General features: G+C 36.1%; 2 protein-coding genes and 1 long non-coding RNA gene across 4 annotated transcripts; 2 read left to right on the top strand and 1 right to left on the bottom strand.

Annotated features, from left to right (window-relative positions):
* The first annotated feature begins 1902 nt into the window (after nt 1-1902).
* Nucleotides 1903-6220, top strand: LOC122052771. Of its 2 annotated transcripts, none has more exons than XM_042614473.1 (5): nt 1903-2380; nt 2521-2676; nt 4144-4239; nt 4840-4960; nt 5864-6220. In XM_042614473.1, exons 1-5 carry the CDS (start codon nt 2000-2002, stop codon nt 6031-6033), a joined length of 924 nt encoding a protein of 307 aa, XP_042470407.1. In that variant the 5' UTR covers nt 1903-1999; the 3' UTR covers nt 6034-6220. The 2 variants fall into 2 exon arrangements, 1 of the variants encoding a protein (XP_042470407.1); XR_006132091.1 differs by having other exon boundaries at nt 1905-2380; nt 2512-2676.
* Nucleotides 6221-7519: 1299 nt separating this feature from the next.
* LOC122046629 lies at nt 7520-8206 on the top strand. The gene is made up of 2 exons (XR_006130340.1): nt 7520-7662; nt 7745-8206. It is a non-coding gene; the product is annotated as an uncharacterized LOC122046629 (long non-coding RNA).
* Nucleotides 8207-8555: 349 nt separating this feature from the next.
* On the bottom strand, nt 8556-12642 carry LOC122052762 (F-box protein SKIP1-like). Its single transcript, XM_042614461.1, has 2 exons — nt 12201-12642; nt 8556-9354 (listed from the first exon to the last, which is right to left on the bottom strand). Exons 1-2 carry the CDS (start codon nt 12575-12577, stop codon nt 8781-8783), a joined length of 951 nt encoding a protein of 316 aa, XP_042470395.1. The 5' UTR covers nt 12578-12642; the 3' UTR covers nt 8556-8780.
* Between the last annotated feature and the right edge of the window lie 10019 nt (nt 12643-22661).

The following is a 22661-nucleotide window of genomic DNA, read 5'->3' as shown; positions in this document are numbered from 1 at the left end:
ATTCATTAATTCAACGGATGATCTATCAATCTAATATTTTTAAATCAATTATTTATTAAAAAAATTTATTTATTAATTTACAAAGCTAAGACTCGGGACAATAAGTTCAATAGTAGAACTAACTTAGTGCACATTTCTCAGAAGTTGTATTCTATTTTATTTTCCTCAATTAAGAAGGAGGATGCTCTACCGCACCGTTAGCTCAGTGTTCAAACTCAACCCTTAAATATATATAAAAAATAAATTAATTAATTAAGAAGATGCTCGCATTGTCACCCGGGGCAATGAGTTCGATAGTTGAACTAACCAAGAGCATATTTCTCAGAAGTTGCATTCTATTTTATTCTCCCCAATTGGATTTGGTAAAGAAAAAGTAAAAAAGAAAGGAATGTGGTTTATTTTCTTAAATTATCGGCACACAATGAATTTATTTTAAGCTCCCACTTTTTATCTTTCTTTTCTTAATTTCTTAAATATTTAGCAAACTTGTTTTATTCTCCCGCTCCTTCTCATCCTGGGGCTATTTATGATACATTTAAATTATTAAAGTTATCAAAAATGAATCCAATTTGACGATCCAATCTGTGTCGATAAAAATAAAATTAAGTTCGGATTAGGTATTTTCAACTTCGAATTAGAGGGTTAAAATTTTTTGAGTTAAGTCGGGTCGAATTTAGATTGACCTAAATATAAGGTTTAGTAGATTTTTTTTTAGGTTAAATTGAATTTTATTTTAAAAATTAAGATGTTTTTATGTATATTAATATTATGTTTCTATGATAATTATGGAATATTGAGATAAAAGTGAAGAATTATAGAAAAAATAATAAAAAAAAAGTCATTTTGAATTGAATTTTTGAATTATCCAGGTCGGGTTCGGGTCGATTGGGTTGGTCAGGTTCGCGTTCGGGTTTATGAGTTTTAGGTTGAACTCGAGTTCGGATTGGATTCAGATTGGGTTAAAAAAAATCAACTCGACCCAATCCAATCCGACCCCACCCAAATTGGTACCCTTATAAATTATCATCCAGATATCCGTGATTTAATTTCTAGTTATGACATATTTATAGAATTTCAAATGGAGGGTTACAATCAAAAGATGCTGAACTTCTGGATTGGTCGATGGAAAATTTCTATGAGACCGGACCGATCACTCTAGGAATAATCAATGAGACTAAAGGAGATTATCATTTTGTTTTCTTAATTTTTTAAATTTCTAGTAAATTCTACTGTAAAATTATAAATTAGCAATTATTTATGGAAAAACTTAAAATAGTGCCTTTAATTATGAGAATCGTTAAAAAAAATAATTATCCCTTGTTTTTAAAAATATAAAACAACACTAGCATATTTTTCATCATGAAAATATTCTTATTTCAACATAAAATATACACTGTACCTACTATAATATATTAAATAAATAGATTCAGTTTGATTAAAAAATATCATAACTTTTATATGATTTTTTTATTAACTGACCAAAATTTTTAAAACTTAATTAAATTCAGATATGTTTAAAATTATTTTAAAATTATATAATAATTTTAATTTTAAAAAAATAATATTAATTAGATTTAATTTATATTGATTAAATTGATAAATAATTTTTTATAATATTTCAAATTAAATTAAATTATTTTTTAATATGTTATAGTAATTATTTTGTAGTTGGTCCAAGATCATTTTTAATATGAAAAATAAGGTAGTGTCTTTTTTTTAACTTTTTAAAATTAAGAGATGTTTCTTTTTTTTTTTTACTTTTTACCATTTTGATAATTAAAGTTTTTTTTTTTTAATTTTTTGCCGCGAGCAGCACAGCAATTTATTATTCATGATGGGAATAGAAAAAATCGATGGCGCTGGAGTTCACTCAACGCATCGTTTTTTATCTCTGTCGATGCCTTTCACCTCTCAACTACGCTTTTTGTGGTTCATACGCATTAACGAAGGGAGAAGGGAGAAGGGAGAAGGGAGAAGGGAGAAGGGAGAAGGCGGAGCGATGATGCCGCTGGTCTCCTGCACCGACGTCTCGTCGCCCCTGCTCCTCTCCGTCCCCTTCTGCTCATCTCCGATCCGTCTCCGCCACCGCCTCATCTGTCCATACTCTATACCTAGAGCTACCATTTCGGCTAAGCTGGAACACCTGCGGCCCCTCATCTTCGTCTCTGTCCCGCAGATTCCGCAGTGCAGAGCCACCCGTGTCCCTGGCGGAGGCGCCGCCACGCCTGCTGCCTCCCGCCTCTGCGAGAAAGAACCCCTAGTCCTCGATGTGGATTCTCTTTCCGTGAAGGAGTGCGAGTCGGATGAAGAGCTCCTGGCCACTGTTCGCTTGAGGATCCGCACCTTCTACGATGAGTTTTACAAGTCATCCGGCGGCGAGGTGAGCAATGCGTTCTTTCCTTCGATCTATTTCCTAGTGGTCGTTCCCTATTCGTTTTTTATTTACTAAGAAAAAGGTTTGATTGGGCAATGAGGTCCCTATAGTGCTGATGCTATCTATTGGTTTTCAAGTTCTATTAGGATCAGGGTAGACATCTGGAAGAAAGGGAGCTCCAAGCATTGAAAGACCGCATTGATGGTAAAAGAATAGGGTTCAAAAGAGCTGCTTGCATAAATGCCACTCTCCCATTATCGCCGTCCTTAAGACATGCTGATGAACTTTGTTCTGCTTGTAAGGTATGGAGATCATTCGGTGAAATTGAATTGCTATTAGTGTAGTAAGCTAATTCTCATATATGTTCTATAGAATCAACTTCAATATCTCTAATGTTACACTAAAAGGGCAGTCCGGTGCACGAAGCTCGCGCCATGCGGGTCCCGGGGAAGGATCCATTGTACGCAGTCTTATCCTGCTTTTTGCAAGAGGTTGTTTTCAAAATTCGAACCCGTGACCTTTTGGTCACATGACAACAACTTTACCGTTGCGCCAAGGCTTCCCTTCATCTCTAATGTTACACTGATGGCTATAAATCAATGGAAGTACTGCATAGATAGATAGTCATGTAGGATCTCATATGATTCTATACTGCTACTTTCCAAATATGAAACGGTCAAGCATGTTAGACATGGGTTGTAATATTCAAAAAAGGTCATGGTGGGCTGGGATGCTTGAACATATCTAAATCTAATTTTCTATGCTCGTGTATGTAATTCATTCCTTTACGGCAACTTCTATTTCTTCATTTCTTTTTTTGAAAAAGATACATGAGAGTCATCATGCCTTCACGTGTGGATGAAGATTGGTTTTCAACTGAATACCTTGGCAAAAATGTCTGACACCCCTACCTTTTTCGCTAGCTTGCACCATCCCATTAGGCCATAATTGTGAGATGCTTAATTATGGAACTAGCTTGATTAGTAAATTTTAATGTTTTCATAAAAGATGAATCTTTTATGTGCTAATCATGCCTCAACTTTGCTCATATGAAATCCCTTCATGATTGAGACTGTTTTTCTTGAAATGTCGAGGACTGTTGCTTGATGGAATTATATGTATGAAACATCGTAATGACTATGAGTAAGAACCTCAACTTCCCAACAACCTACATTTCAGGATGACTTACATGCCACTTCAATTAGATATATCTTATATGGAATTTCCTAACTTAGTTAAACCTGATGTTCACAAAAAACAATGCTTTGATGTGGCTTATTATATTAGCTGATTTTCCTCTTTTGAAGTTCATCTTTCACACTTATGCAAAATGGGAATACTTGCAATTGCACGGCCAATTGATGAAATTGCTAGGGATAACTAAGCTGCAATCTAAAATGGTTTTACCTTTTATACATTTTAAATATTTAATTCTTGCATAACCCAAAATCTCTAATGAGAAGGTGATTATTTATTTGGTTATACTCAAGATTTATCTTCTTGAATAGATAGATTAAACTCCTTATTCAAGGATCATACTAATTTCTGAGGACATTAAAGGTGCTGATATTTTGGCTTTTAAGGTCTCTGTTCTATTGATTTCATTGCTTGGTCTCATGTCAGTTATTCTCCTGAAATATTGATGTTTTTCCTATAAACCAAAAAGTTTTCGTTATTTCTTCTTTCTTTGTAATGTATAAAAACACAAGATTATAATTTTTATTTAAATTAATAAGGTCACAGGACTTTTTTTAAATATAAATTTGCAGTTTTCTCAAAATGGAGAAGAAAGAATAGTTGTGGCAACTCTAGATGTTAACCAATGTATCAAATTGGCTGATGAATTGACAGGAAAGCGTCCTGAGGTACATTCTGCTCAAAGCATATTTGGATTATACCTTCATTAAGGATTTTAGATGTTCTTATCTTTTATTACACAATTAGCATGAATAAAAGGTTCTCCTTTTTCTCTAACTATTCTATAAAAAATATTTTTTCAGTCTCAATTAAACTCTGGAAATTTCTTCACCATTTTCATTAATCTACATTCATGTGATTTAAGATGGATAGAAACTTATTTTTCCCCCTATGAATAACAAATTTAAGTTGTTAACTTTGTTTTAAAACTACCGGATGTTGTTCAACCGTTTACCGCACAACAGGAACTCATTTCACAGCTTTTCTTGGTCCACATTACTTCAAAAGAAGGTTTAATTTTAAGCTCTACTATTTCTATTATTTCCTGTCGTGCAACTGCCTGCCATGGATTCTCTCCTGAAATGAGACAACATATTATACATTAAAGATCGTTCTTCCTTTTTTTCCCCAAAACTTAAACAATCCTCTCTTGATTTGCTGCTGTTATTGTATTTATACATGTTGATATTATTGATTATGTTTTTGTCTAAGTCATGATTGCACCTAAGGGAGACATTAATTTAGCTGCCAATTGAAAACATGAACAGGTCCCAGGAGCTAGTCTGATGAGGGCATATCTAAGTAATGTGTGTGTTGCCAGTGAGCTGCAAAGAAATGGATTGGGATATGCAATAGTTACCAAATCTAAAATAGTTGCCTACTCTTGGGGTAAGTTTTCCTAGTGTTGGTTTCAATAATTCACCTACCCTGCATCATTTCACTTGGCAATAAATCTCTTGAAAATAAGGAAATTTCTATTTAATGGTGGATTAAGTATAAATATCTATTCTGTGTTTGGTAAAACTTATCAAGGACAATTTATTCCCAAATCCCATAAATTTAGATTCCTTTCAAGTTTAGTTTCCTGTTTAATTATTTTTTTTAGTTTGCTTCAGGTGCTCGGTCATCCTTCACGGAGGATGCCACTTAGCTATCTAGCAACATTAATTATTAGTTGGCCTAATAAATCCAGCACAATTTGAAAATATTTTCGAAAGAGGTGCAGGGTGCCTTTAGTTTGATGCATTTAGTGCTTGCCTTGCATGACTTGGATATTCATCTTCATGAAATTTGCTTTGGTCATTAATCGGTTTAACAGGAAAATATTCCAAGTGGCAATTTCACTAATCACATGTTCTTCGTAGCCTGGTCCCTGACTCACTTTATGAAGAAGCATATATCCAGAAAGCATCTGTTATCTTGAGGTTTATAGAATTCTTCTTGCTACTATGGATTCCTTTCATGCCTTGGATCACAGTCAGAAATCCGAACCACAACTTAGAATTTCTCCTATTCAACTGGAGAGAATGTGACCTCTGTGACACCAATTCGACAAAATCGAAATTATTAGGATTTTTCAGAATACTTGTTATCTAGTATCAATGACATTAAAGTGAAAAAGTGTTATAAGTCTTTACTCTGTCATTTCATAATTTTCTTAAAAATGGAATCATGGTAAATCCACAATACACAGATGTACATTTATCAGAACGCCATATATTTTCACCTTATTTATTCTTGATTTTATTGCATCTCCATATTTACTTACCGAAATTCCTACTATTTTTTCAGGCATAAATGATCTTTATGTTCATGTTGCCGTTGACAATGAAGCAGCAAAGAATTTGTACAGAAAGACTGGTTTTGTTTATGAAAACGAAGAGCCTACATGGCAAGCTAGATTTCTTGGCCGGCCCCGACGGCTGCTACTGTGGGCTGATCTTAGCCGAATTAACTTGTAACACATTTTGGGTCTTAATACTTTTGACATATGTTTCAAATCCTATAGGTCTTCAATCAAGCCCTGAGCCGTATACCTTTTTTTTGTGCCCAACAATGTTTAGCTTGCTGTTGTAATCATCATTTTTACATCATTTATGTAAATTATACAGTTAAAAACAAACTGAAGTTACTGCATTTATAATTATTTGAAGTTCTAGACCGTGTGTGCGCTTCTGTGCTAGGTCAAACAAAGTATGTGAATATTTATAGCAGCCTTAGCATGTCGAATTTTCGTATTCAAACATAATTAAACATCTATCAGAAACACTTCTTGACTAAAGAAATCAAGTGCATATTACTTTTAGTTTTAACATATAAATGTCAAGTTAAAATTCTAAATATTTTCTGCACAAAAAAAAACAAATGTGGCTACGAAGTTTAGAGGTTATTTACTTAGTAGAAAGTACACGGTTCTGGAGAGAAAACAATTAAAGAAATGAACTAATTTCTTGCCTGATTCTTAAAAAAAAAGTTAAGAAAATTTAATTAATAATGATAAAATAGAATAAACTTATAAATAAGAGTATATCTCATTTATTAAATCAGGTTTAGCTTGATCACAATTAGTCTCTGGTCCATTTGTTAAAGTTTGGCTTCATTTTAGGATTAGTCGGGTTGATTTATTATTATTATTATCAAAGTTTAGCTCTAGTCAGGTTAGAATAATAATAATAATAATAATAATAATAATAATAATAATAATAATAATAATAATAATAATAAGTTGGGATTTTATTTTCATATTGAAGTTGATTTAGAATTATCTTGAATTTTATTTTTAAGTTGGTATCAAGTATCCAGTTTACCTAATTAATCCTGAATGACTTATTCAATTTCATAAATTTTTTTTTATTAGTCATCAGAATAAATCAAGAAATACTCATAATGAATAATCCATCAATTTAACATTTCTAGGTCAACCGTTCATTAAAAAAAATTCATTAGTAAAATGAATTTCACTATTTTTTAAAGTCTTGAACCTCTTTAGCGGGGACAGATCTACTATAAGATTAGGGGGTTTAGGTTATTGGTCGTCAAGGGGCCCATCATGTGGCTGCAATAACGCTCTCACGGAGCAAGTTATCGCACGACTAAGAAACACAACAATCCGGCTCCCAAACTTAAAATCTGGCATCAGCCCCGGTGTTTAGACTCTTGAGAGTTGAATTATCACCAAACTTTATAAGTGGAAAAAAAAAATCATTGGATGCTAAGGCGATGGATCATGGATGCTGGCCTAACTCATTCATAACAAATTGGTGGAAGGACACCATCTTTTGCAGTCAAGATCATACCTCTGCCATCCACCAGCTTCACTATCGTCACTAAATATACCACTCACTAAAGAAAGCAAAGAAACAAATACATGAATTAAAACAAACAGGGACGTTCTACCTTTAACTCTTTGTCTATAAATAGACATCAAACATTATAGCACGAAGCGAATACTTCGGTGGTTCCCCAGTTCTCTCTTGGTTCCACTGCCTCACAACGCAATTTGTTTGGTTGAATATTTTCCTTCATCCTCTTCTTCTTTGCCTTTCTTCAGTTCTCTTTATCGACCTAAACAGGAATTCGAAGAGTTCAAGGTTCTCTGGCTCAATCACCTAGCAAAATAATTAAGCATTGTTTAGAATTGCTTTCTATATTTTTTTTTTATTCTTCAAGCAGGAATTTGACCTGAAAAAAAGATGGTTCTTGAATCATTGTCATCCCCTCATAGGAGAAGCCAAACCGTGATTCTTGTATCACCTCCACCGGAGAAGCAGTCGCCGATAGGTGGCCAAGAATTTGATAGTTGGTCCATTCTGCTCCAGCGGCACAGGTTTCTCCTGACGATGCTAACGCTCTTGGCAATCCTGTGCACCATCTATCTCTATTTCGCGATCACTTTTGGCGTGGCTATAGATTCGTGTTCAGTTTTGTCGGGAGCTAAGAAGGCACTGTGCCAAGCCAAAGCTTTGGAAGTCAAGAAGTTTAAGCCATGATCGGAGCCTACGAGTTCAGATCAAGATGTCTCAATATTTTTTCCTTGAAAAAAAAGGAACACAATATATGGATCTTGATCTGTCTATATGACGCTTCTTTCTTGTGTTTCTAAGCTTGTTCAATGTTGTGTGATGGTTAATTGTAGCTATGCATGCCATTTTAACAACTGCTTTTCTTTCTTTTCAATTTTAACTGATATTTCTTGTGTTAACAAATTTTATTCCGTGTTTCACATGATATCTCTGTTGTGCATGTTATGCCATGACTTTTAACTTAATTAAAATTGATTTAATACTAATATAACAGCTAGAGCCATAGCTATTGACCATAGTTTCTACAATTGTATAACAATTTTAAAGCAATTTTGATCAAATTAAAATAATTTTAATAAGTTGATAAAGTGTAGTTAGAATAATTTATGGGATCCAGGTCAGTTCCTTGGTGCTGATTCACAATCCCAGAGTCCAAGGAGGATGGACAGTGTAGCAGTAGGAAAACAGAAAACTCAGTATAGATGATGATACCAGAGAATTTCACATAAGAAAGAGAAATGCCTTGCCATCCAAGAGTAGATGTGGCTCTTAAAAAAAGTAGACAAAAGTTCAGCAATAAGTACTTATTTATACAGCATCAAATTTTGTTTTCGAAGAATAATACGATATAAAAGTCAACAATAGACTGCAGTCTCATCAGAAAGAATGATGAGAACAGGCTACGATCACAACTGGAAAACATTTGTCTGGAACCTTTCGTCATACAACCTCCAATGACCGTATCTCTCTGTATTAAACACAGATCTTGGAATGTAGAAGTTGGGCCTGATGAATGTCTTAAGATTCTTCAAATAGGCAGAAGCTTTCTTTATCCCTCTACAGGTCAAATTTGCACAGCCAGAGATATCCAAGAATTCTAGATCTCTACATCCCTCTGAAAGTGAAACGAGGCCCCTAACTGATAATTTAGAAAAACGAAGTTCAACATGCTTCAGTTTTGGCATGAACTTTGCAATTGTCATAGCCTCCCTGTCTCCATCTTGAGGGCAGGCTCCTAAGTAATCATTTGGAACAATACCAGAATGCTGTGAAGGATCAAGCCAGTTCAAGAAGTTTCTTTTGAGAACTTTAAGGTTAGGACATTCCTTCCCAACCACCTCAATTGACTTGAAAGAAACTTCATAGCAATTGCTTATGTCTAATTCCACAAGCATGGGACAGGAAGATGCAATTTTGAACATTGACCTGTCAGTTACACTCTGGCTACTCTTTATAGTTAGGATCTGCAAATTTGGTGATCTGAAAAACACAAGTATTTGAAACCTTTGGTTAAATAGTAAAAAATCAAAGTTCTAATTTAACAACCATGTTATCTGTAGCCTTGATTCGCAGCTAATGTATGAGAGAGAGAGAGAGAGAGAGAGAGAGAGAGAGAGAGAGAGAGAGAGAGCGCGCGAAAATTGCAATCAGATTAATACGAGGATATCCTAGCCATTTTTTTTTTATATACAAAAAAAAGCACAGCTGCTAATTTACATACTCTAAGTCGAGTTCTTTATACGCCTGGATTTTTATAATGTTAGTTATGGAAACATAAGTGGGAATCTGTTTGTTCTTCTTACACTTACATACCTCATGTAAAATGGGCAAAAGATAACCTCCATTGAAATGTGTCCTTAAGCTATGAGAATTTCCTTTGTGAATACAAGAGTAACTAACCATAACAATGAAAATAAAGACAGCTCACTGAAACACACACTGTAAATTAAAAACAAGAACAGCAAACAGCACAAAATTCACATGTGCAATAGGCACAGAAAGGCATTTATAAAAAAAGTTCCTTTTAAATGAATTAACTAACACAGGAAACATACAAAAAAAACTTGAAGAGATGCAATATCAAATTATTAATACAGGAAACATATAAAAAAAATTTGAAGAGATGCAATATCAAATTATTATTATATCGTTACAAATCATGTAATTGCACCCCTAAAACAGTTAGTGATCTTTAGTCGTTGGCTAGACTATGGTTGTCAAGGGTGATCTAAAGAGGAGTTGGTGATAAGAAGGGCTTAGATATTATCTTCTAACTCCTCTTCAAACTGAGGATATGAAAGCTTCTGAAACTTGTGAAAATGAGATGGCTTGTGAGACGTTGCAGAGAAAAATAAATAGAATAGGGAAACGAAAGTTAACATCAAAAGAGACACTAAGGATTGATATTACAGCAAGAGACATGGATGTCTGAAAAGACTAAATAAAGTTCTGACACCTACTGAAGAGAAGAGGATACTAAAAAAGGATAAAAAATACTGATGTATCTTTTTGAAGTTGCATGTGCTGAAGACATATATTGCAAAAATAAATAAGATTAGGATTTTAATCATCCACCCAAAGAGGGGAGAATGTCCATAGGAGACTTATTTTCCAATCATATTAATCCACCAACAGGAGAAGATGATGGAAGCAATAGACTATAACTAATCTCATCTTAGATCATGAACACAACTGGATGAAAAAAAAGAAACAAAAGGATAACTGGTGAAATTTGAATCTCAAAGTTATTGAGAAAAAGAGAAGGGAGAAGGAAAGAGAAATCTTGAAGGAGGTCACCTTTTTTGTTGGGTTTTTTTTATCACCACAACCATCTCTCTCTTTTATAAGCCACTTCTGACATTTTTTTTTAAATATCACTCCTTTTTGTCATCTCAAACTCCTTTTTAATGAGCTTTTTTTATGTTGCTCCCTCATTTTTTGCTTTATTCTTTTCTAACATGCCATCCCACCCACCCACCCACCCACCCACCCACCCGTGCAATGAAACTGATTTTCACAAGAGAAGTGACATTGGGGACAGAGATAATCTGTTGGTAGATGATGAGAATGGTGGCCTTAACATCAGCAAGGGGAGAGGAGCAAAGATGGAAAGCATGGAGGGTTATGAAGATGACAATGAGTAGCTAAGGTGTTGACATCACAAGATAAGGTGCCACATAGATCAGCTTGGGTGGAGGAGCATTACCTTGTCCCTATGCCAACTAATGCATCACCTTGTCTGTGGCGGCAACATTGATGACTTGAATTCTGTTATTGTTGCCAGGAGAGTTGGATTGCAACACAGGGAGAATGGTTTCTCTATGGTTGTAGTCATGAGGATCATCGTAGTGCTTCCAAACGGAGAAAATTGGCAATAAGGGTATATGACAAGGACACTAAGCTGGAGGTAGGTCAGGTTGCATGTCATATCAAACTCTGCCTCCCATAGGAGATTTGAAGAGGAAAACCTTAGCCATAGGAGAGCACTCACTCTAATACCAAGTTGAAATGGATGAAACATTGTGTTACTATTATATAGAGTTACAAGATATACTACTTGCATTAGTATGCCTTGAGACTAGATTATGTGTAATATAGTCGTCTAACCAAGTTCATAAGCCAAATAGATATTGCTAAAGAGCTTAACTTACTCAGACAAAGCCCCATAATGATGAAACTTGAGCTATGATAAGAGTTGGGTTATATTTCTTGCTAGAAATTTTAAATGTGAAATTGTGCATATATAGGAGAGTAGAAAAATAATTGTTAGAACAGAAATTTCATCTTCCAAAAGAAAATTGAAAATTCCATATTCTACCATTAAATTCCACCCATTTTTAACCAAAAACAAGTTTTATTCCCATATTAGATCATGTAATGAGTACAAGCATGATGTTGGACTTCAAGTCCATGACATATGGAATTCCTTTACGAAGCTCGCTATAAATTCAACACAAGTATTTTTTTTTTACAAAGACTTGTTTTTTAGTCTTAATTCTTGATAAACTAATTTCTATTGTGGAATTGGTTCCGAAGAAGCTTAATTTAGAAAGAGGTGCATTATGTGAATGAACCAATAATGTACCTCAGATATCAATACGCAAAAATTGCAATCAGTTTTTTTTTTCCTTATCATGAAGATTCAAAGGAATCCTTGTATATGGAGTTTAGATTATCATAAAACATATCGGAATTTCCTATTTCAATCTTTTCTTACGGTAAACCAGATGCAGATCAGTCAAACTCAAACACAAGGTTATTACTCTAGGGCACAAAAAAAAAAAACGAAACATGATGATAAAGCAGTAAGGAATCGAATATCTCACCTCTCGGCAGCGAAGCAGAGGGAGTCATCAGAACAATGGCGAACTCGGATCTCCTGCAGCGATCCTTCCGCCCACAGGGCAGCGGACCGGAGCATGGCGTCAACGCGCCTCTGGAACGCCGGGGTCCACCACTCAGCGCAGTCAGAGCGACAAGATCCCGCGAATTCGAACATAGGCTCAAGGTCCAGGGCAACAAAGAGGGACGGATCCCGCGAAGCGTCCCGCCAAGATCGCGAGACAAGCATCGTCCCCTTCCAACGATCCTCCAAAGTCAGCCTGTGGAAGACGTTCGTCAGGCATACTGGCGTCAGCTCCGACCAATCACGGGTCGCCCCCGCCTCATTCGTCCCTCCGCCGTCGTCGGTGACCTGTGCCATGGCAACCCCCTTCGAAGGGAACGCAAGCGGCAGGCCGAAGTATCAGGGCCTTCAGGTTCGGGTTGGATAACGAGGTTAAACCGGTAAGCTTTAGCCTCGGAAATTTAAAATGAATTTCACCTCAGACTCGGAAATACGAGGCAGGATTTCCTGGACGATTTTTTTTTATCCAAGAGATGTATCACTCATATTTATAGTTAGATTATAATCATGATTCGATCATAATTGGTTATGATCTTTTCTTGGATTCATCGTCCCTATCATGTTATAGTTTTTGTTCGGAGCGGACGATCGGAGGCCGTCCGGAGGACATCCTCGCTCGTCGCCTAGTAACCTGATCATTTATCCACCACTGGAAGCCTTCGGGTGACCTCCGACCACCTGCTCCGAACAAAAATTATAACATGGTGGAGACGGTGAACCTAAGAAGGGATCACAACCATTTATGATCGGATTGCGATCATGATCCAACCGTAAATACGAATAGTACATTTCCTGGAGTACAAAAAGGTGATCCAAGAGATCTATTCTCCGGAAATACACATCAGCCTCGGAAATTTTACCATTTTTTGTATTTAAGAATTAATTTTATAATCTTTTTACAAAGTTTAATATAAAATGAAAAGTTACAATAATAAAACGACCACAAATCTTAATGGTCAGACTAGTTAAAAAATTAAGAGGATGTTTGGCTAAACTTATTAAAAATAGCTTATAAGCTCATATAACTTATAAGTTATTTTAGGAGCTTATAAGTTGTTAGATCTTATTTTAAAAATAAGTTATTAAAGTGTTTGAGTGAACTTATTACAATCAACTTAAAGGTATTGATGTGTTTGGTATTATAAGATCTTTTTATTAATAAAATTATCAAAAAGGGTATAATACTATTAATAGAGTATTTTGAGATTTTTATTAATAGAGGGTTTTGGACGAATTTTTGCATCGGGGGAGAGAAAATTGGAAAGAGGCATTGGCCGAGAAGATGACACAGCGTTAGGAAGAAAAGTCGGCGGAAATAAAAAAATATTAGACTTATAAAAATTCATGGAGGATAAGATGAGGATTTATGAAATTATATAAGGATATTTTAGAGAAAAAATTATTAAAATAAGATCTTTTTTAAAAAAGTAGGGTCTTCCATACTTTTTTAAAAACAACTTATAAGCTCCAAAACAGCTTATTTTGACAGCTTATAAGCTGTTCGAAAAAAATTTTACCAAACAAATTTGAAGAGTTTATAAGCTCCAAAACAGCTTATAAGCTATTTTAGAGAGCTTATTATTAAATGCGTGTGACTCCCATTAATGAGGATTAAAATAGGAGACACGATGACAAGAACAATTTGACACCAACCAAGGAATAGAGCAGACACACCATCTATTCCGATGGTACCGCACCTCCCCGTCGCCATCCAAGTAGATGATCTCCTGCTGCAATAGCTGCTTCAGGATATTGACCTATACTTGTCCAACCACTAGAACTTGCTCATCGTCATCGAGACGACGAATTGCACATCACCGTCAAACTACCGCACCGTTATGAATAGATGTTGATGGATCATATTTAGATGAGGTCAATACGATGAATATTATGAAAGAAAAATTTGTTAAGATTTTTTATAATAAAATTAGATGAGGTCAATACGATGAATATTATGAAAGAAAAATTTGTTAAGATTTTTCATAATAAAATTCTGTTATGATTTTACGGGGTTTAGGATTTGTGCATTATTTATAGAGGTCATTGTAAACCTGTTGTACAACAATAATCATAAAAATCGTGTAATGTGATTCTCTTGTGCAGAGAGAATTCTAATAAAGTTTTGACCTTTTTTGGAGTAGGCACGTAGGCGAACCACGGTAACTCTTCTTTTTTCTCCTTCCTCGTGTTTGCTCTCCTTTTGTGCGTCTTTATCTTGTTGCTCTGCGTGATCTCTTTTCTCTCTTCCTCTTCTTCCACGCTTTAGAGGTTGAGAGGTGTTATCCTCTCTTTGTGGAACAATTGGTATCAGAGCTACAGGTTTTTGATGAATTTCTTCAACATGTCGGGGATGACTTATGCGAAGTTTGATATGGTGAAGTTTGATGAAACCGTAAACTTTGGATTATAGCAGAGAAGGGTCAAGGACTTGTTGGTGCAACAAGGAATGGTGAAGGCGCTGTTGGTTGCTACTCGGAAAACCTAGAGGTTCCACTGTACAAAAATTTTGTACAAAGGTCTGAACCTTTTCCTAGCTACCATGTGTACTTTTAAATTAAATTTTGGATCGCCTGCGGAACTTAACACGTTTGATCCAAAACTTAATCTATTCGTTCTTTTAGGTTTTGATTTGGGTCTCCTGCGGAACTTAACACGTTCGACCCAAATCACCTTAAGTTATTAATTCCATTAAATATTAATTTTCATAATTGGTTCCCAGTACTGACGTGGCGAGGCACATGGCCTTCTTGGATATGGGAGCAACCACCACCGACTAGACAAAACCTTTTATAGAAAGCTAATATTTAATTTCCTAAAATAACTTTAGGTTAACCGAAAAGAACAATCAAATCACAAGGAAAAATAAAACAAAAGAACACAACATCGAAAAACATATTCGAAATACTAGAATCGTAAGCCTCTTGTATTTGGTATTATTTCCATAAATAACTAGCATGATGCGGAAAGGAAAAATTACTAGTTATACCTTCTAGAAAGACCTCTTGATCTTCTACCGTATTCCTCTTCTAACCTCGGACGTTGTGTGGGCAACGATCTTCCGAGATGAGAAACCACCAACCACATTCTTCTCCTCCTAGCTAGGTTCGGCCACAAAGAAGCTTTACCAAGGATGAAGAACAAAACACCAACCAAGCTCCAAGAGACGCAAGCTTTCTCTCCTTCTTCTTCTTCTTCTCCAAGTAGTATTCGGCCGCCGCAAGAGCTCCAAGGGGAGAGAGAGGTTTGGCCACCACAAGAGGAAGAGAGGGAGAGGATGATGATGATGGCCGGCCACACCAAGGAACAAAAGAGGGAGAGAAATAATAGAGGTTGTGTCTCATGAATGCACCCCACCCCTTCTTTTATATTCCTTGGCCTAGGCAAATTAGGAAATTTAATTACAATAAAATTTCCTTAATTTCCTTGACATGATTTAATTGAGAAAAATAAAATAAAATCTCCCAATTTAATCTATATTGGTCGGCCACATCAAGGGGAAACAATTTAGACAAGTTTAATCAACAAATTAAAACTTCCTAATTTGTTTCCGGAAATTTTAAAAAAAATAAAATTTCTCTTCAAAAATCTCTTTATGGTTGATAAAAGAAAATTTTTATAATTTTAATTTTACAACATGTGAATAATTTTTAAAGAGAAAATAAAATATCTCACCAATCTACAAATAAGGAAAGAGATCTCTTTCTTTAATCTTTTGTAGATCTTTTACAAGAGAGATATTTTAATTTTAATTATCTTTAATAAATTATATCTTCCACATAATAAAAATTAAAATTAAAATTCTTTTTAATTTAATATGGCCGGCCCCCTCTAGCTTGGGTTCAAGCTAGGGCCGGCCACCCTAAACCCATGCTTAGGCCGACCCTAGCTTGGTTCCCAAGCTAGCTTGGCCGGCCCCCTTTAGGTGGGTATAGAAGGTGGGTATAGGTGGGTATAGTACTCTATAAATAAGAGGCTACGATAGGGACCGAGAGGAGGAATTGATTTTGGTCTCTCGATAAAATTAAGCATCCCGTGTTCGCCCCGAACACACAACTTAATTTTATCAATAATAATTCATTCCACTAGAGAACTATTATTGAACTACCGCACCAATCCCAAATTACATTTTTGGGTTCCTTCTTATTATGAGTGTGTTAGTCTCCCTGTGTTTAAGATATCGAATGTCCACTAATTAAGTGAGTTACTGACAACTCATTTAATTAATATCTTAGTCCAAGAATAGTACCACTTAACCTTATCATCATGTCGGACTAAGTCTACCTGCAGGGTTTAACATGATAATCCTTATGAGCTTCTCTTGAGGACATTATCAACCTAGTATCTTTAGGACACAGTTTCCTTCTATAATCAACAACACACACTATAAGTGATACCATTTCCCAACTTATCGGGCTTATTGATTCATCGAACTAAATCTCACCCATTGATAAATTAAAGAAATAAATATCAAATATATGTGCTTGTTATTATATTAGGATTAAGAGCACACACTTCCATAATAACCGAGGTCTTTGTTTCTTTATAAAGTTAGTATAAAAGAAACGACCTCAAATGGTCCTACTCAATACACTCTAAGTGTACTAGTGTAATTATACAGTCAAGATAAACTGATACCTAATTACACTACGACCTTCTAATGGTTTGTTCCTTTCCATTTTGGTTGTGAGCTACTGTTTATAATTTATAGTGATAACATCATCTTCTGCATGTGGCACCACATACTATGTTATCTACAGATAAATTAATTGAACAACTACAACTAAATGTGACAATTTGACCAAATGTGATTCTTTATTCATAATGAATGTTTACAAAGCTTAGGCTTTATACACTCCAACAATCTCCCACTTATACTAATGACTAAGCCATATCTTCTTCCATACATCCGATTCCCATTCCTCCACATGCCGATCGAAAGCTTTACTGGAAGGGCCTTAGTGAAAGGATCTCGGGTTATCTGCTGATGCAATCTTGGCGATGACAACTTCTCTTCGCTTCACGATATCTCGTATCGGGTGGTACTTGCCTATATGTTTACTTGCCTTATGAGCTCGTGGTTCCTTCGAGTTTGCAATCGCACCGCTATTATCACAATAAATTGTGATGATTTTGGGCAAACCAGAATCACATCTAAGTCCATTAGAAAGTTCACGAGCCATCTGCTTCTTTAGCGCCTCGAGGTCGCTACATACTCACCCATGGTTGAGTCTGAAACGCATTTCTGCTTAACACTCCTCCATGAAATGGCTCCACTTCCTAAAGTAAACACATAGCCTGATGTAGACTTACTGTTGTCCCTATCTGATTGGAAATCTGAATCCGTGTAACCCACAGGGAGCAAAATCGTCTGCTTGGTAAACTAGCATATAATCTCTAGTCCTTCTCAGGTACTTTAATATATGCTTTACTGCAGTCCAATGTCCTTGTCCAGGGTTACTCTGATATCTGCTGACCATGCCCACGGCGAAACAAATATCAGGTCTCGTACATAGCATTGCATACATAAGGCTTCCTACAGCCGAGGCATAAGGAACTGCTTTCATGTCTTCTATTTCCTTTGATGTCTTAGGAGACATCTCTTTAGATAGAGGTATTCCATGCCTAAAAGGTAAAAAACCTTTCTTGGAATCCTGCATGCTAAAACGAGCAAGGATTGTATCTATATATGAAGCTTGGGACAGACACAACATTCTTTTCTTGCGATCCCTTATTACTTTAATCCCAAGAATGTGTGCACACTCTCCTAAGTCCTTCATATCAAATTGTTTGGACAACCATACCCTTATGTCTGATAATACCTTGACATTGTTGCCAATTAACAAAATATCATCTACGTATAGTACAAGAAATACCACCACGTTTCCGTTACACTTCTTATATACACAAGACTCATCCGAACTTTGAATAAATCCATATGACTGGATTACTTCATTAAACCGGATGTTTCAAGATCTTGAAGCTTGCTTTAGTCCATAAATGGACCGATTGAGCTTGCACACTAGATGCTCTTTGCCTTTTTCAATGAACCCTTCTGGTTGCTTCATATGGATGCTCTCTTCAAGACTTCCATTAAGGAAAGCTGTCTTGACATCCATTTGCCAAATCTCATAATCCATATGAGCAGCAATGGATAAGAGTATCCGGATAGACTTAAGCATGGCTACCGGTGAAAAGGTCTCCTCATAGTCGATTCCCTCTTTCTGAGTGTACCCTTTCGCAACAAGCCTAGCTTTGAAAGTTTCTACCTTCCCGTCTGTCCCTCTTTTTCCTTTTGTAGATCCACTTGCATCCAACGGCTTTTACACCATCAGGTGGTTCTACAAGCTCCCAGACCTTATTAGAGTACATAGACTCTATTTCAGAATTCATCGCCTTTTGCCAAGATGCTATATATCTTGGAGTGCTTCGTCATATGTCCAGGGATCAGGTTCATGTTTACAGGATCAAGTCGAAGACTCTCCCAAAACATGAATCTCTCGTGCCTCACAACCCTCCCACTACGATGAGGCATTCGTGGTTGTGTATCATGTGTGACACGTGTTGCGAGTCTCTTGTGGTACTTCATCTTGTCTTGTTGGTACTAAAGTAGACGTGCTCTCTTAGTTCTTCTAAAACAAGTTTACTATTGGGCTTGTGATCCATTATATAGTCTTCTTCTAAAAACTGGGCATTGGTGCTAACAATGACCTTCTGGTCTTTAGGACTATAAAATAAACCACCTTTCGTTCCTTTGGGATATCCTACAAACACGCGAACTTCTGTACGGGATTCTAACTTATCAGCATCTGGTTTCAGCACATGTGCTGGACTACCCCAAATCCGAATATGTTTTAGACTGGGCTTTCGCCCATTCCACAATTCTATGGGAGTAGAAGAAACTGATTTAGAAGGTACTAAGTTCAGAACGTATACTGCTGTTTCCAGAGCATATCCCCAAAACGAATTTGGTAATTCTGAATAACTCATCATCGATCTAACCATCTCCATAAGAGTCCTATTCCTTCATTTTGCTACACCATTCTATTGGGGTGTTCCAGGTGCAGACAATTGGGATTGAATCCCAGCCTCTGATAAGTAATTCCTAAACTCTCCTAAGAGGTATTCGCCACCACGATCAGATCGTAGTGTCTTGATACTTTTACCTAATCGTTTCTCCATATCAACTTTGTATTCTTTGAACTTATCAAAGCACTCGGACTTGCGGCGCATTAGGTAAATATATCTGTATCTTGAATAATCATCTATAAAAGAGACAAAATATTCAAAACCACCTCTTGCCTGGACAGACATAGGACCACACAAATCAGAATGAACCAATTCCAACACTTCTTTGGCCCTATACCCCTTGGCCTTGAACGACATCTTGGTCATTTTACCTTCCAAGCAAGATTCACAAGTTGGAAAATTTTCCAACTCTACCGAACTCAAAAGTCCATCAGCTATAAGCCTCTGAATCCTACTTAAGTTAATATGACCAAGCCTTAGATGCCAAAGATATGCTTGGTTCATTTCCGAAGGTTCTTTTCTCTTATTAGAGTTAGAAGATGAGTTATAAATTTCCATGTTTTACTTTGTGGAAGAAATTGGATTTAAAGTATACAAATTGCCAACCAATGCACCAGAACAGATAATCACTTTATTTCTTTTAATAACTACATCGTTACTGAAAGAAACTGAATATCCATCTAAAAACAGTTTAGAAACTGAAATTAAATTCTTTCTAAAACTGGGTACATAAAGATAATTTCTTAAAACCAAATTCCTATTTCTACTAAAAGATAAGTAGACGTCTCCCACTGCAACAGCTGCCACCTTAGTAGCATTGCCCATGTAGACGGTAATTTCTCCTTCAGATAGTCATCGGGTTTCCTGGAACCCCTGCAAGGAATTGCAGACATGATCAGTGGCTCCCGTATCTACACACCAGGTGCTGGTAGATAACACCGCTAAACATGTTTCAACAACTAGAGCATGAGATATACCTTTGTTTTGGTTCCTACGAGGACAGTCCGCCTTCCAATGTCTTGCCTGCTTGCAGATGAAGCACTTGCCCTTCGGCTTCTTCACTCCAGCTTTAAATCCCGTACTCTGAGACTTATTCACTTTCTTTGCTGAACCGACTTGTTTCTTCTTCTTCTTTCCTCTCGGCTTAGAAGTAGAACCATTTTCAGCATAGTGAATTTGAGCATTGTGACGAAATAATCCTTCTGCTGCCTGGTTAGTAGTTCCGCCAATGAATATACCCTTTTATTCATATTGTAATTCAGGCGGAATTGCTCAAAACTTCTAGGTAGTGTTTGGAGGATCATATCGATCTGGGTTTCCCCATCAATTTCTCCTCCAAGAATCTGTATCTCGTTCAGATAAGCCATCATCTTTAGGATATGATCCCTCATAGGAGTACCTTCTTACATAGTGGCTGTCATTATCTTTCTCATGGCTTCTTGTCTAGAAGCCCTATCCTGATGACCAAAGAGTTCCTTGAGATTGTTCATAATATCATAAGCTGTTGGTAAGTCTTGATGCTGATGTTGCAATACATTTGACATTGAAGCCAAAATGTAACACCGCGCCATCTCATCTGCTTTTACCCATTTCCTATGATATTCAATCTCCTCTTGGGTAGATTCACCAGTAGGTGCTTCAGGGCAAGGCTCAGTCAATACAAATTTATAGCTTTCAGAAGTAAGAACAATGTCCAGGTTCCTTTTCCAATCTATGTAATTAGGTCCAGTAAGTCTATTCTGTTGAAGTATGATGGACAGTGGGTTGAAAGTCATCCTAAGAATCACAAATAACTTTTGGTCAGAACTCTAAATTTAGAATAATATTGATTCCTCAAACAATACTATTTTAAATTAACCAACACCTCAAAACACCGTGAATTTTGTATGCCACGTTAGTGTGGACGTATACAAATTCGACATTTGTAAAAGGAGGGTTTTAACCCATTAATTTTATTATCTTGTTAACCTAACTTTTTGACAAATAAAATTAATAGTTGGTGTCTTTTGGTCACACAAATAATAGCAGTGACTCCGATGGGGAGGATACTATTAGATGTGTCTAAGTGTATACCATTACTTGACACTAAGTCCATTAATAAGATTATGCCCCTTCCGTTGGGGAAGATCACACGCTCTTAATTAACTTCCTATAGTCATCCAAAAATGGAAGTCTGTTCTAGTGATCCACAAACAAGCTCATCCGTTATGGAGGAAGGCTCTCAGAGCCAACGCGCAAGCTTGTTTGCATCACCTACAAACCAGTAATGGAGACCATGAGATTTACTTAAAAATCCCTCTCCCACTTAGTTATTTATAAATGAGGAATTTTAACTATGCTAGCCTACTAAACATGTAAACTAACATACACACACAACACAATATAAAAGCAAGAAATAGAAAATCTAATTTTCAACTATTATGGCTTTTATCTCTAGTTGTCCTCCGTGTGTTGTCATCCCAATCTGCTGCCATATTTGGCCACCGCCACCGGGTCTAGCTGTCGCATCCATCTTGCTCCTAGTTCCGCTGCGCCTCTGGTCCTTAGAAGGTTCCACGCTTTGCAATATTCGATCCGTGACATAAATAAAATTTTACATTTTGATCCTATATTCCATAAAAGGAATGTACATGTATCTAGATCAAAAATAAAATCCTAATAAAACTAAATACAGCTCCTGCTGTATTTAATACAATCATGCACACACATATAAATGCCCTTGACATGTCTAAGGGTCCAATCACACACATAATAACTAAAAGCCATAATAGTTGGATCCTGCATCCACAAAGTTAGCACATCCTACTATTATCCTGCCTAAATTATGTATGACATGTGCATAATTAAACTAATACCAAATACACAGGCAAAAGTCTCGATACCAATGTTGGTTGCTACTCGGAAAACCTAGAGGTTCTACTGTACAAAAATTTTGTACAAAGGTCTGAACCTTTTCCTAGCTACCATGTGTTCTTTTAAATTAAATTTTGGATCGCCTGCGGAACTTAACACGTTTGATCCAAAACTTAATCTATTCGTTCTTTTAGGTTTTGATTTGGGTCTCCTGCGGAACTTAACACGTTCGACCCAAATCACCTTAAGTTATTAATTCCATTAAATATTAATTTTCATAATTGGTTCCCAGTACTGACGTGGCGAGGCACATGGCCTTCTTGGATATGGGAGCAACTACCACCGACTAGACAAAACCTTTTATAGAAAGCTAATATTTAATTTCCTAAAATAACTTTAGGTTAACCGAAAAGAACAATCAAATCACAAGGAAAAATAAAACAAAAGAACACAACATCGAAAAACATATTCGAAATACTAGAATCGTAAGCCTCTTGTATTT

The sequence above is a fragment of the Zingiber officinale genome, chromosome 1B (genome assembly GCF_018446385.1).
Source record: "Zingiber officinale cultivar Zhangliang chromosome 1B, Zo_v1.1, whole genome shotgun sequence".
Lineage (NCBI taxonomy): Eukaryota > Viridiplantae > Streptophyta > Magnoliopsida > Zingiberales > Zingiberaceae > Zingiber > Zingiber officinale.
This window is presented reverse-complemented; position numbering and strand designations above follow the sequence as displayed.

Bases quoted from the DNA above. Each gene is read 5' to 3' on its own strand.
- LOC122052771 (XM_042614473.1), top strand. From the start codon at position 2,000: ATGATGCCGCTGGTCTCCTGCACCGACGTCTCGTCGCCCCTGCTCCTC. The intron at 2,677-4,143 runs GTATGGAGATCA...ATAAATTTGCAG, and splicing joins AACTTTGTTCTGCTTGTAAG to TTTTCTCAAAATGGAGAAGA. The intron at 4,961-5,863 runs GTAAGTTTTCCT...CTATTTTTTCAG, and splicing joins AATAGTTGCCTACTCTTGGG to GCATAAATGATCTTTATGTT.
- LOC122052762 (XM_042614461.1), bottom strand. From the start codon at position 12,577: ATGGCACAGGTCACCGACGACGGCGGAGGGACGAATGAGGCGGGGGCG. The intron at 9,355-12,200 runs GTGAGATATTCG...TGTGTTTTTCAG, and splicing joins CTCTGCTTCGCTGCCGAGAG to ATCACCAAATTTGCAGATCC.